Here is a 15,724-nt window from a genome sequence, read left to right on the forward strand (position 1 = left end):
CCGAAGGTTGAAATTTTGGCAATTATCGTTATTTATATGAAAATATCTCAAAACTGATAAAAGCTACAACGATGGGTTGTTTTTAGTTGTATTGTGCATGAAATTGCGCACATTTCCATATATAAAACTTTATATAACGGCTAATTTTAAAATGGTGCAAACATTACCACAATCGCATATATGATTTTTTTCAAGAGAGTTACCGCGCGGACGTAAGGAAAAATTTTTTTCATAAATTCACCATAAATCGAAATATTGTGCTAGAGACTTCCAATTAGTTGCAAAATTAAGGTAAATGATTGAATATTACTAAAATATAAGAGTTTTAGCTTACAATTGTGTTTTTCGACCATTTCGGTAGAGTCAAAGTTGACCGAAGGTTGAAATTTAGGCAATTATCGTTATTTATATAAAAATATCTCGAAACTGATAAAAGCTACAATCATGAGTATTTTATTGTTGTATTCTACATAAAAATGCGCACATTTTTATATATAATACTCCATGTAACGGCTAATTTACAATGGTACAAAAATTATGTCAAAGTGACGAAATAATTTCCAAGATGTGTCACAGATACTTTTTAGAGCGGCAAGAAAGAAATTCGTGCTTGCGCGCCTGTGTAATGATTGTAAACAAAACAAAACCTTGATCCGTGAACTCCCAGCATCCCCCAAGGCGCGTGATTCAAAAGTTTTAGGCTGGTAGGCCTATAAGTATTTTTCCGCGAATTTTAAAAAAAACTTTTGTAAGTCGATGTAAAATACGTCCAGTCGGCACACAGGAGACAAAAAATGTCGACGTAAAATACGTCCAGTCGGCGTAAGAGGGTTATTTAACACATTTAATTAACAGGTTTCCGATTAAACGCAAGCTAAAAAATATTTTAAAATGTTTAAAAAGACGAAAATTTAATGTGAAATGGCACCAAAAAGTTGTTTTCAAATCACTCGCGCACAAGCATCATCTAACAGATGCAGATGGACTCACTGAGCAGTGGTTTAAATTGCTACACTGCGGTGCTAAAGAACAGGAAGAAGGCAACACAGACCATTCTAGAGCAACTTTTCAAGAAAAACCCAAGACCACAGGAGGAAAAAAAACAAGAAAAAGAATCATAAAAAGAACCAGAAGAAGAAGACGAATGAGGGGGGGAAGAAGAAGAAGACGAGGGAGGGGGCGATATGGAGGAGTTAAGTGAGTTCCATTTGACAATGTCCTAGAGAGAGAGAGAGAGAGAGAGAGAGAGAGAGAGAGGAGAGAGAGAGAGGGTAATTGGTGGTTGGATGGTTAACGAATGAATTGGCTGTTGGTGAGTTCTGGGTTGTCTGCTGGTGCAGCTGGAGTTAGTTGTTAAGAGTTCTGTGTTTCAGTCAGTCTTTAAGCAGAGCCTGTGAAGATCAGTAGTGTTGGCAGCGGTCTGTTATTGGTTTGTTGTTTGGTTGTTGTTGAGTTTGATGTAGTTTGCTTAGAGTTGTTGTGCCTGTGCTGTTGGATTTGTTGTGCTTGTGAGTTTCTGTTGAGTTGTATTTGAGCTGTTGTAGTTGAGGGTTGTTGTAGGTGAGCTGTTGTGATTCCTTGGTGTTGTTAGTGGGTGTGTGATGCCTTTTTGTGTTGTTTTTTTGTGTTGGTGATTGTGCAGTGGTCGTTATTGTGGTTGTATTCCTTGTTTGTTGTTGAGTTGTTGAGTTGTGGTTGTGTTCCTTGTTGGTTTGCTGTGTTGTTGAGTTGTGGTCCTTGGGTGTTGTGTTGTTTGAGTTGTGGTTATGTTCCTTGTTTGTTGTTGTGTTGTTGGGTTGTGGGGTTGTGGTCCTGGGTTGTTGTGTTGTGGGGTTGTGGTTCTTGGTTGTTGTTGTTGGTGTCTCAGCGACCTCGACCAGCGGACAGCACAGCATAGCCCTCAGTATCTGCAGTTGGGTGAGTACATGTGCTTGTGTTTTTGTTGTTGTGTGTGTGTAAGTATAGGTCAAATGACCTACATGTATTCAGGAGTGTAAAGAGGAAAGTGTGACTGAGGGTGAGTTTGACAGCTGGTTAAGTTTATGTTGTGGGGGGGGGGTGATTTTGGCCACTTGTTTTTTGAGCCTGTGATCCCACCACAGTGAGGAGGGACAGCCAAGGCGTAGGGTGGCGCTCGCTGCAGACAACAGTCGTTAACATAAACAAAGACGCAGCACAGTGCACTGCAAGTACTTATTGATAAAGAGAAAGACTTTTTGTACTGCATTTATTAATAAAGCAAAAGATTTGTTTATTTACTAAAAAAGCAAAAGATTTTGTTCTATTTTTCTTTCTTGTCTGACCTACACAGTATTATATTAATAATGCAGACATAGTTCCCCAAGTCCAGGAACATAACCCCCCTTTATTACTGTTATTTCTTATGGGAAAAATATGTTTAAACAATTAGTTTTAATTAGCATGGGCTCTCCAGGAACGTAACTCTCACATTAATTGAGAGGTGACTAATACAATTTCGTTGATTTTCTACCAATTTCCAGTCGGCGCGAGAAGACTTATCCTAATGTTAAGACCGAAGGTTTGTTTCATATATGAACAAACAGAAATTTAATGAGAGAATAAAGTAAAACATAGCACTTTGTTTGTACATTTATAAGGATGATCTGCAATGCAAGGCATTAAAAGGAGAAACATTAGCCCATAACATTGTTCTTTACATCTTGAGTTCAAGTTGTGTGTGTAAACCAATAAACTATTGAATGGCATCCAAATTTTGAATATACTGTATTATGATTTTTTTAAAAAGACAGCTTAGGGTAAAGGGCTTTAAATGTATGATCCATTACGCCAGCAAAGAAACCTGACTGTAGGGAATACCCCAATTGGACCAAATGCAGCAATTACACACAAAGTTGGCAAAAAAGGTAAAAAAAATATTTTCATGGCAGATTAAGGCTATGTACTTTATTTTCACTGCAACATCTCCGTGTTTTTAAGAAAGCAAAAATGCAAATAATTTGGTACCAACTGAAATTTGTTTCATAATGCAGACCTAAGAGTACTACCAACCATGAACCACTGCTACATCTGTGTCAGAAGAGTGAATAGTAATACACAAGGATAATCAATGATAGGCATGGACAAAGGCCCTTCCTACCTTGAGTCTGTTTATTTATTCTATCACAGTATCAACAGCCACTAATTTGGCCAAGATCAGCTAAGAGACAATTTTTGTTACTCAATAATCTGTCTCATGGAACCCCTGGTGGGACTATAAAATTAACTCCTTTAAGGACAAACAGTGTTATGCTATGAAAAATTAGGAACTTTCAAATAAAAGCAAGTTTCTTAAACTACTAACTAGGGTAGTTTGATTCACACGAGAAGGGTATCTTTCATCTTTTGTCAACATTCCTCAAAGGAGTTATCCTGCATGCTAATTCAATTTTTAAGAGATATACATACCACATCATCCACTGCACCTTCCCCACTGGGAATGACTTCTTCATTTTCAATAATCTCTTCTGGTGGTGAATTTTCCTTCCCCGATTCCTTTACCTGGCTCATGCGACTTGCAGCTCTGTTGGGACATCAAAGGATCACTTCCATATCACTCAAACAAAAACTGATCTTAAAAATGAGTCTGAACACATCATAAAGCCAAGGGCATCACCAAACTCTTAACCAAGTTTTCCAAACTGAACAGGAAAAGTTGAAAATATATAGAATATTATCAGGTTAGCAAAAGAAATAGAAAGAAAATAAGTTTAAAAAAAGCACTTTAAACCTCAGCAATGGAATAAATATTTCTACAGTTGGCCCCCAATATTTGCTGGGATATGTACCACAACCCCTGGTCAATAGCTAAAATCCAGGAGTACATAAAACCCATCTAAAAAAACTTCAAACTGACTATTTTGATAGTTCAAAAAAAAAAAAAAAAAAACTCTTAAAATGCTTATACCTGAGTACCTTAATAGTAGTATATCACAAAAAGTGCATTTAGTCTGGAAAATTATATGAAAATACAATCATTAGTAAATATTTCTCAGAGAAAAATACCGCAAATAGGTGAATTTTCCGCAAATAATGTGTATACATGTTCCACATGAATGGGCGAGTCTGCAAACTGCATGACTGCAAATAGCAGGGGTTAACTGTACTAGTACACAGTTCTGAAATAAAGCAAAAATGCCTCTTCTCAGAATCTTCATTTAGAGGCATAATGCCAATTGAGTGGTTTCCATATTCCCAAAGCCTGGCCACATTACCACATTAAATCAACCATCCTCAGGGGCCATGTAAAGAAATATATAACAGTAATTCAACACACCCTAGACTATTTAATTTATGAAGTGAACATAAAATTGCTATCATTCACCAAACAAAATACAGTACAGTATGATGGTGAATAGCTGTACAGGTTTAATCATTAAAATAATCGTAAATGACACCTAAAGACACATTTTAATGTATGCTTGATGGCATTTCCTGTTCATGTGCTACTGAAATATTTGTTATCAAGAGGTAAATTGAAAGTTAATGGTGGTCAATTTGCATAAAAAAAAGTCTGAAAATTTGATTGACTGACTCAGTAAAATGAAAAGTGGTTACAATTTAGGTAAGGGGGAAGAAATAAAAAAATATGTGCTAGACAAAAGGAGAATTCATGTGAAGTGGAAAATACCATAGTCATTCATAAGAAATTGACATTGTGAGAGTTTGTCTATATGGAGATTAAGCTACAACAAAAAAGATCTATGCTCATAGTGGAGTTTCTTACAACATCTGTTTACCATATCATGATCGTTTAATGCCATAGCTGTAAATAAACACACAAAAGCAATAAAAATATTGATACTGAAAATACTAATTGAAATTCATTTACAATGCTACATCTTTAAAAAGTAAATCAATGGTTGCATAACACTTGGAGCAATATAATTAAATTTTTCATAATCAGCATAGTTTTATGTGGAAGTCCATAGGCAAGTGTAGATTGATATGCATGAGGAAACAAAATTATAACCCTTCATGAAAAGCATAAAAGTCCCTTTAAATGTGGCTGTTACATTTGGTGCATATCATATTTTCTGTCAGTTACAAAGCTTAACTTTAACTGTCAAGGGGGTGCTGACTCCATAAGGTCCCATTTTAAGTAAGTGCTTCATTCTACCTTATGACTGAAGGGATTCGCTTCAAATTTTTACCACCTGGCTATAATACTACTAATACTGAAAATAATGCATGCTAGGAGATTAAGAAATTCTATGCAAAGTTCATATTTCCAGTTTAAAAAAAAACTTCAACATTTTCAAAAATATGCCAAAAGAAATTAAATTTGAACTCAAAAGTAAATTTCCCCACTTGTAATTATAGATACCAGCTGACCTACCTAGCACTGCCCAGGAAAACTGTGAATGACAGGCTATGGGTGGGGGAAGGAATGAGGGATGAGGAAGAGGAGGGAGAAAGGTGAAGGGAATGGGAAAGGGAGAGGATGAGGGGGGATGGAAAAAGAAGGAAAGAGGGATGGGGTGGCAGAAGTGGGAGGGGGAGATGGAAGTTAAGGGGAAATTATGATTACCTATTAAAAGAGAAAAATAATTTCTGCTGAACTTAAGCCTGCCTCCCTTCCAACAACCGTCGGATCTTTTATCAACTGTATGAAATAAACGGCACAGCAAAGCTAGAGTAGAATAATGCAAGAATCTGTCTTCAGCAAACTGCACGAATTCGTAGTGGATTCAGTATGCATGATTGTACTGCTAACTCACCACTGGTACATACTTCAGAAAGACCCCTCTCTCTTCCCTCCCCCTACCCATAGACTGTCATTCTCAGTTTTCCCAGTCAGCGCCGGGTAGGTCAGCTAGTATATATAAGGCTATGAACCATCCTCGATCAAAGCTCTATCAAATAGTTTTGTTTGGTTTAAATCCATCAAGCCGTTTTGCCATGATTGAGTAACAGACAGACAGATGGACATAACACCCATTATAGCATGATATAGTTATACTACATGCTGCAAGTGTCATTGAATTTGGTTCAGTCATCTTGGAGACTGAAGCATTATTTTTGAAAATAGTAAGTTCTGAGAAAATAGCAAAAGAAAAAAAATTATTGCTTATTTTGTAATAATTATGAAATTGGGCCAATTAGAGAGCTAATTTCTGCATTAAAACCATTTCTTCTGGTAAAAACCATGCCCTAAAATTTACAATATAATCAAATTAATAGAAATGTGCTTATACATACATACATATATATATATATATATTAGGGCTTGTGCCTTGTATGATAAGGCGCCCTATGAGGTAATGTTAGACTAGCGATAATCTATACGCTAAGTCGGTTGGTATTGCACTTCCATCTTCAATGGAGTGTCTGGGGTTTTGTAGATCACTTACGAAGTCGGTATTATCTTTACGACGATGTGTTAAACTCATGGTTCGGTGAGGTTCTTGTAGAAAACACTAAGTATAAAAATAGATATAATTTCTTCTGAAGTTTTACATGCTGAAGATCAGATATGATTGTACAAGTCTTCTAATAACGATAGCTTGATCGCTTCTGCCAATGATGATGGCTAATCCTATTCCTCTACATGATAAAGCTTAGGTAAAGAGGTACAGGTCTTCTAATGACGATAGCTAACACTGTTCTGCTTGTCTACCATCTCTGTTACAAGTTATGAAGGAACAGACAGTAGTTAGAACATATTGAACACTACATACAATGACATAGTTTCATACGAACACACAATCAAATGAGACACGCTACAGATCACGTAGGCCGTTTGAATCATAGGTCGGGGTAGTTGTCTCAAGCAGGGAGCTTGGACTAATGTTTATAAACAATTGAATGACTACAGGTGACGGCATGTTATCTTAGCCTACATACTTATTGTATACGTCATCTTTAGCGTCTCTAGTCTGATCACATTCCTGCAAGCAATCTGGTTGACCTCTTTAGTTTTAGACTTTATATATATGGACTAACATTCCATGTATTATGTAAACACTTACATTAGCTCGGTCAGCTACCAAAACCAGCTACTGAATATTACTCAAACTTGACTTGCATCTGACTTATAGGAGTGTGATACAGACACTATGTGAATATATATATATATAAGTAAATAAAAATTCATTGTGTACATGAATTGATTCAAGTAATAAAATATAAAACAATGATATTGGTAAATAATAGTGATCACATGATATATATAATGATACAGTTTTTCACTTCATCTCTTTAAGATACTTATGCTACAGAAAATACTAATGTACTCTGATAATTGCATAGAATGAAGATTAACATGATAAAAATCATATTTAACTGATAAAAAATATCATATATGAATTGATAAAATTATTAATGTTTATGCTGATTGATTCGTTGATTTCTGATTCATATATAACTGCAGATATTGGGAAGATAAAAGGTAACAGATTGATTATAGGCTACCTGATTTGTTTATACATTGGTATATGGATTCATATAATTATGATTAATATATGTGCACTTTAAATAGATTCCTACTGCGTACACGCAAAGATATATTAGATTCTGTTATTTATGATCATTTATATAGAGATTCCTATTGCGTACACGCAAAGATATATTTCGACTCTGTTATTTATGATCAATTATATATAGGATACATGATACTTTATATATAGGATACATGACCGAAGTTATACTACTTCACTTTTAACTAGCTTTCGAACAACTTTTCGTCCATTACACAGTTCCAGACAACCACCTTTAGCCAAATGAAACGGCCTTTTTCAATGGTTAAAACAAGGGGAAAATTTGCCTGGGCGGGTCCAACGTTCTATTTTGCGCTCATACTTATTCTCTGCATCCTAAGCTACACGATTCCGTTCGCGATGAATAGATCATCCCAGCACGAGTCCTTCGCCAGCAAAGTAGAGTTGAATATCCTTCGGGTCGTAATTGTCGGAAGTATGTCCCTTTTTGTAGTCGAATTCCGACAGCCGCTGGAGCGTTCCGCATTAAAACGAGATTAACGACGAGATACGGTGTCGGTCGAAGAAGTCCATGAAATTCCTTTCACATTGTAGGCGGTTATTACTTGACTGTAGTCGTCCGCTGCGACGAACGATTTTTTGAAGTTGCGATGTGAAACTCTCGTACTGCAGGATACTGTAACCGGTTCCATTAATCAGCCTGCAAGTGAAATTATACTTGTCACAAGGGCAAAGTAAATTCAGACGACATCCAAATACAGGGGAGGGAAGAGAGCCATTTAGACCAGACTTAACCCACATGAATTCACTGATATTTTGGAATTCAAAAGAGTCCGCTGTACAAACTTTTTTATCCATGGCATTAACAATGAGTGAACCTATCCAGGTCTATGATGACTGTAAAAATATCCATAATTATAACAAATAAATAGATATCATTACGAATCTCAAAGAAAATTCGATATTACTGGTAGTAAGTTACTAGACAAAGAAGTGGAAAACGGAGCTAATTGTAAGATTGCCAGGCAACATAAGAGTCAAAGAGAAGATTAATCATGATTCTATGTGCCCTAACAAAAGTTTCATATTCAATTTTCTCGTGCGCATCCTCTGAGGTTAACTTTTAAAACATTATTAATAGGTAGGAGATGCAACGAAAAAACCCACTATGTAACTAATTTCTAAATAAACTTTGGGTTTTTCAAGAAAATGTGACATTTTCCCATGAATGTTTTACTTGAATTGTAATAGGCTAATGTTGCAAGTAAATAATCATATATACATATCTTGATACTTCTAAATGTCTATGAGGTTCAGAAAAAAAAAATTAATTCATTTTGTTGTTATAGAAATTCTATTTGCTTCTATTGTTCATTAATTTTAAAATGATTACAAGTCCTTAACTAATTGCATTACACACACGGATAAGAATATGTTATGTGGCCTGTCATGTGACCTATGAACCACATGTGAAGTTCATGAACTAAGCATTCCTTTCTCCAGTCAATCTGCTTTTGCAAGCAGAGATGACACACAGATGAAGCCTGTGTAAGCAGATTATTGAGGTTAAAAGGAACAAATGCTGATACGGCAATGATGACGTCGTCACTTGGCAGGAGATTGCTCTCAGCCAGCTAAGAGTTACGTTACTTGCTGTAAGAGATACGACTTTAGTATTTTCAAATGATATTTTAGTGTTTTAATTCTCCACCCGCATGAGAAGAATGTCTGAAAAAAAAAAAACAACAGTACCAAAATTGAACAATATATTAGTTTCATGTTGGCATTATGTTAAATAAATATTCCTTATTCAAACTATATGAAAAAGGTTTCCATACGAATTCTATATATATTATTAGCCCTGTATAAGATTCATATAGGATTATTTCATAGATAACATTTTCACTTCTAGACTTCCAGACTTTAAAATCTCTTTTATTTTATTCTTTATTTTATTTTATTTATTTATTTATTATTACTTTATTTATTTATTTATTTATTTAATTTTTTTTTTTTCATTGACTACGAATATAAATCACCGGGACAGACAATATGTCAGTAGGTTTTGGATATGTATTTGAACTTTTAGCTTATTTGTCATTACTAAAGCGTTAAGTTAGAGTTCAAATCTTTACGCATATATATTTGGATATTTAATGGTTACGTTTTGCTTATTGATATTATCGTGATTCCTTTTTTATTATAATTTGTAACCCTTCCGACTTCTTACGGAGTGTATTATATTGACTCCACTTGTATCCATATTTATTTTATTTTTTTTTTTTATATTTATTTATTTATATATTTTTTTTTTATATATTTATTCGATTAATTAATGGTTGGCTCGAATATGTGGAAAAGTGTTCTAGCGGCGTACCGTATAAGGCTACTTGCGGCATCAATTCTATAGATACAAGATATAAATGATAAAGGTATTTAAACCCGCGAGAACCGCTATAATCCAGTCCGGATCCAACATCACGAGTTGTAACTCGTAAGACATTGACACTTCCTATTTAATTATCCGTTATTCTACCAAACCGATTGACTCTGGGCGATAAAATATATTATTGGTTTTCTTAATGGAAAGGAATTCACACCACGTGTTATGGAGATTATTATTGATTTACACCACCCGAGTCAGATTATCATGTGTTGAATTCCATGTTTACTGATTTAGCACTCATAAATATTCCTAACGCACTCAATTGCGGTGTTTGTTTTTAGTGCTATTAATTCTATATAACGTGTCAAGGAACTATTAACACTAAGAAGTGTTTATTCCCTCTGTCAGACTCGTAATTCTGTTAATAATTCTACGTATATTCTTTCAAGGATTGATTTGGCACAGGATAGGCCCTTAAACTGACAGGTGTCTTAGTGTGTCCCTTGTTTTCATGACACGTGTTACAATTAGTTATGTGCTTTTTATATCTGTAAGCATTGTAGGCCAGTAAAATAGTGATTTGGCTTTCTGTGACATACTATGGAACCCTGGATGACGGAATGCAACCAGTTTATGACGATTGGTATGAAAGAGATTATTATTACTACCTGGTCGTTAGTCATCTGCTGTGTTCTTCGGGTTTTCCTCGTCACGGACCTACATATAATACTACATTTGATTACATTATTCTGATACACATACCTTAAGTATACTTTTGCTTTAGGGTTTCTGCTCGAAGTGTGTATTGTTTTTGCTTAGCCGCTGACCCTGTTTCCGTTTCGAAGTGTTTATTGTTTGGTGTTTATTGCTGCTGACTCTGTTTCCGTTCGAAGTGTTTATTGTTTGGGTTATGTCTGTTGACGCTTGCTTTGTTCAGTTTGTAACAGTTCTGCGCTCCGACCCAGATATTCAATGCTCGCGATCTCTTGGGTTAAGGAATTTTCTTGTTTAGATACGGTTTTAACAATAGGTACGGATGTTCTATATCTTTTAGTCTAATTAATGGTTCTTTGCAGTATGGTGCGGGATTGCGGGATATGCGTCAGCTATGATATTTGCTTTCCCAGGTAGATATCTTATCTTGGCTCCAAAGACCTGAATGATCATTTGTCACCGAGTTCCTTTTGGACTGTGATTAAAGCCTTTGAAAAACTCGGTAAAGGACTCATGTTCAGTAAGGACTTTATCAGGATAGCCATAGATTATGAACTTAAAATGTACCAGTGAGTTAAAGATACCTAGCCCTTCCTTGCCTATTACTGCATATTTACTTTCAGAGGGCTTTAGTTTACGTGAATAAAAAGCTATAGGGAAGAACTGTTTATCATATTACTGTAGTAGTATCCCTCTTACCCCTTGGTCTGAGGCGTCTGTTGCAATAAAAAAAAATTCCTTATTTAAATCAGGGATTTTTTAAGTTAGGTAAGCTGCATTTTCCGCTTTTAAGATATCGAACGCCTGTTGATGCTTTTCAGACCATAATAAATCTACGCTCTTCTTCGTAAGATCTGTTAAAGGAGCTGTCATGATTGAAGAGTTACATATTTACATACGATTGTAATACCCACTACAGCGCAAAAGTGCTGTATCCCCCTTTTACGTTAATAAGTACCGGAAAGTTATGAATAGCCGACACCTTACCATGGACTACTTTTAAGACCTTGACCAGACACATAAAACCTAGATAAACATGTTCGGTTTTAAAAAACTCACATTTAGATATTTTACTCTGAGATTATTTGTCTTTGTCTCTGTAGAACTAGCTCTACTTTATGTGAATGTACTTCTAAGGTATTAGAAAAGATTACAAGATCATCCATATAGGCATGTAGGTTATCCCCTAAAAGTCTCCAAACACTATATTGTAATTGGGGCGCAACGTAAGCCGGAGGCATACGTAAAAAATTGATAATGTCCCCTGAGTGTGCTGAAAACGGAGTATGAGGTACAATCACTTAGGTAATGGTATCTGGTAAAAGCTTTTAAGTAAGTCCAAGTTGGTGAAAAAAAATTATTCTAACCTAACAGAGATAAGATGTCGTCGGTACATCGCACTGGAAACTATCGGAAGTCGTTTCCTTGTTTAAGCGACAGTAATCTGCGCAGATACGCCAAGTCCGATCTTTTATGGCATGACGTTTGAGGGAAAAATTATATGGGCTTATTTGATTTCCTAATGGCTCCTATTACTAACATTTTTCAACTTCGTCATTTATCTCTATTTTAAAATTTCATTGAGAATCTATACGAAGGACGTACAAATAGCTTTATGTTTGTCCTTAGACCGTGTTTTGTTTTCAATGACATCCGTTTTTCTCCCAGAGATCACTCGCTAGTGGAGAAACTTCCTGGTATTCAGGTAAAAGATAAAAAAAAAATTCTGCTGAATCACCTCTGCTTGAATGACTTTACGGATATTACTTTAGATAAGAATCAGAGAGATTCATCCACGACTGGTTGGGCTCGTGATTAAAAATTAGCAACAATAAAAAATGCGATATTTATAACTTCCGTATCCACGATATGTATACTTTTAGGGCTTTGTTCGCGGAAATCGTTATATTTCAGAGTGTCGGGAAGGATTAAAATTTCATTTCCCAGCAAAGTCTTTTTACACGCACTAAGACATTCGAGGGTGCATGCTTCTCGAGATTTTGCGTGCAAAGTACGACTGCGGTTGTGGGAGAATTCTGTTGGGTCATTTGAACAATGTTACGATTTATGAGACAAATGTATAGTTCCTTTATATAAGTTATTATTTGATTAACTGTCTCATTTTTGTTCAAACGGATTTTACTATGTTTGAAGGTTTATAGGATTTTCCTTTGATAAACACGCCTTATTTTGCAGGATGTAAGATAATATTTTGTATACCCCTAAATGGATCTTACAATTACACTACATACAGATCAATGTTTTTTATAACTATAGAGGTATCTGTAAGCGCTCGCTTATCCGGACTTCTCATTAGGGAAGTTCGAACAACAGACGGTGAGTCCGTAAATACAAGATATTACGTGTATTAAAGAAATAAAACAAGATATTCTAATTTTTACGGCGCGTACAGTTGGGCTTAATCCACCAGTATTTATTATAACTTAATGTATTAAAATTAAAACGAAAACCTGCTCTGATTACTTATACGGTCGTGTGTTTCATAGGAAAAATCCCTTTTAATTCAAAAAGATATTGGTATGAACCAACATCGCTTTTCCCCACTCTGCTAAAGTCGCGTATTGTGTGGAATTTGCTTTGCTTTGAACACTTCGGCAGTTTTTTGACTGACCTTGACCGCTTGACTAGGTGACACAGTCACCGAGTTTGCTTGTTTGATTCTGAACGGGCTACTGTTTCTATTTCTTTTTGTAATAATTAGGATCCTTCTCTTTATTACCATCGGCAACATATTGTGTGTTTTTAGCATAACGTTGCTGGTTACGTATAAAGCAATGAATGACTAACTATTAGGAACTGAGCGATTACTAATAAGACAAGTTATCTCTACTGTATTCAATATTAACTGTTTGTACTTCATTCTTTGCTAAAATTTGAAATAGTGAGGGATCCTGGTCAGCGCATTTAGCCTGATGAAAGTTTTTTACAGACATGTTATTCCTTGCAATCCAGCCATATTTTAAAAGTTAAGTTGAGTCATTGAGGTTCGATATTTTATATAACTCAAAAAACTCAAGGCTAAAACTGCGATCGGGACTTTGCAAAGGAGCATTTATTGTCATGACCCGAAATAGTGTTACCTCTAATTTATCTAGATTTGTACGGGTGTTCCACTTGTTTTTGTGTGTTTTCTAATCACTACGGTGCTTAACGACCCTATCCATGCATCTGTATAAATACAGACGTCCACTGCGTAAACGCATATTCACTGTTTAATATGATTTGTTACGTAAGGGATTAATAATCACCCAAAATGATAAAATTAACATAGTATATGATTATGATATTTCAGTAGAACTTCTGGAAACAGACACTCAAAGATAAAAACTCGCAGTAGCGAAATCTCAATGATATAGATAATTTCTGTAAAAAAAGTAAGATTAAGAATGTCTCGTAACTTCAGCCACAGGAATAACGAAATTCGACCTGCAAAGGAAACACTCAAAGTTACTCCAAATGAATAAAAAATTGTACTTAGCTTGCTTTTGTGGGAAGTCACGGTGTTCCGATAACGACACACGGCCTTGGTCCTCCTTCTCTATTTAGCGGACGACCTGGTTTGGCTTCAGTTTCCCCCGTGCGCGTTGTTTCGATGATTCGAGCCCTTGAAAATCCGATGCTGCAGACGCGTTCGGCCGGAAACGCTCACTAACGATGTTTTCTTGAATGATTCTAATGAGAGACGAAGCTTCCGTTGCCGTAGGAAAAGGACACGTCGGTTTTGTTTCTTGAAGTTATTCACTAACGATGATACTAAGTTGCTTGACGAATCTTGTTGTTTTCTGAAGTCGCTCACTAATGATGATACTAGGTTGCTTGAAGAATCTGCTGCTTTCGTCGTCGTTGACTTCATGATTTATGATTCTGTTTCTTCTTCGTAGGACGTTGTAGAGTTCTTCTGGTCCGCTGGCCACCAATATTAGGGCTTGTGCCTTGTATGATAAGGCGCCCTATGAGGTAATGTTAGACTAGCGATAATCTATACGCTAAGTCGGTTGGTATTGCACTTCCATCTTCAATGGAGTGTCTGAGGTTTTGTAGATCACTTACGAAGTCGGTATTATCTTTACGACGATGTGTTAAACTCATGGTTCGGTGAGGTTCTTGTAGACACTAAGTATAAAAATAGATATAATTTCTTCTGAAGTTTTACATGCTGAAGATCAGATATGATTGTACAAGTCTTCTAATAACGATAGCTTGATCGCTTCTGCCAATGATGATGGCTAATCCTATTCCTCTACATGATAAAGCTTAGGTAAAGAGGTACAGGTCTTCTAATGACGATAGCTAACACTGTTCTGCTTGTCTACCATCTCTGTTACAAGTTATGAAGGAACAGACAGTAGTTCGAACATATGAACATACATACAATGACATAGTTTCATACGAACACACAATCAAATGAGACACGCTACAGATCACGTAGGCCGTTTGAATCATAGGTCGGGGTAGTTGTCTCAAGCAGGGAGCTTGGACTAATGTTTATAAACAATTGAATGACTACAGGTGACGGCATGTTATCTTAGCCTACATACTTATTGTATACGTCATCTTTAGCGTCTCTAGTCTGATCACATTCCTGCAAGCAATCTGGTTGACCTCTTTAGTTTTAGACTTTTATATATATGGACTAACATTCCATATTTTTATTATGTAAACACTTACATATATATATATATATATATATAATATATATATATATATATATATCTATATATAATGTTGCGTGTGTGTAAATGTTCATTTGTTCAAAATCCTAAATCTCTGAAAGTTCTTCACCAATTGCTTTGAAATTTTGACACAGCATTGCATTCGAATACGCACGTTTTTATAAAGGGGTATCATCCTACCTCCGCCCCTCCAAAGTGGGTGGGAGTGAGAAGGGATTCCCTGAAACGGACCTGGTTCTGCTCGTGAAATGGGGCTGGTTATGCTCGTAGATTTGTTACTTTACAAATCTATCGTACATAATTTCTGTACCCATATAACTTATCATTTGGAAAAAAATACTATAGGGTAAACATCAATGACATCAAATAGGGTGAAGTTTGTGAAGGGGGTTGACAGAGAGAGAATGAGAGGGAGAGGAAGTGAGAGAGAGTAGACATGGTGTTAGCGAGAAAGAGAGAAGAGAGAGAGAGAG

At 35.8% G+C, this 15,724-nt stretch overlaps 1 protein-coding gene across 3 annotated transcripts in view; it reads right to left on the minus strand.

The window, feature by feature from the left end:
* LOC135217072 (TRAF3-interacting protein 1-like) overlaps positions 1–15,724 on the minus strand; it is a 343,407-nt gene that overhangs the window by 190,839 nt on the left and 136,844 nt on the right. For all 3 annotated transcript variants that reach the window (XM_064252769.1, XM_064252754.1, XM_064252762.1), the window contains one exon: positions 3,427–3,541. In XM_064252769.1, coding sequence (XP_064108839.1) covers positions 3,427–3,541 — 115 coding nt within the window. The remainder of the gene's footprint in view (positions 1–3,426; positions 3,542–15,724) is intronic.

This window comes from Macrobrachium nipponense, chromosome 19 (genome assembly GCF_015104395.2).
Source record: "Macrobrachium nipponense isolate FS-2020 chromosome 19, ASM1510439v2, whole genome shotgun sequence".
NCBI lineage: Eukaryota > Metazoa > Arthropoda > Malacostraca > Decapoda > Palaemonidae > Macrobrachium > Macrobrachium nipponense.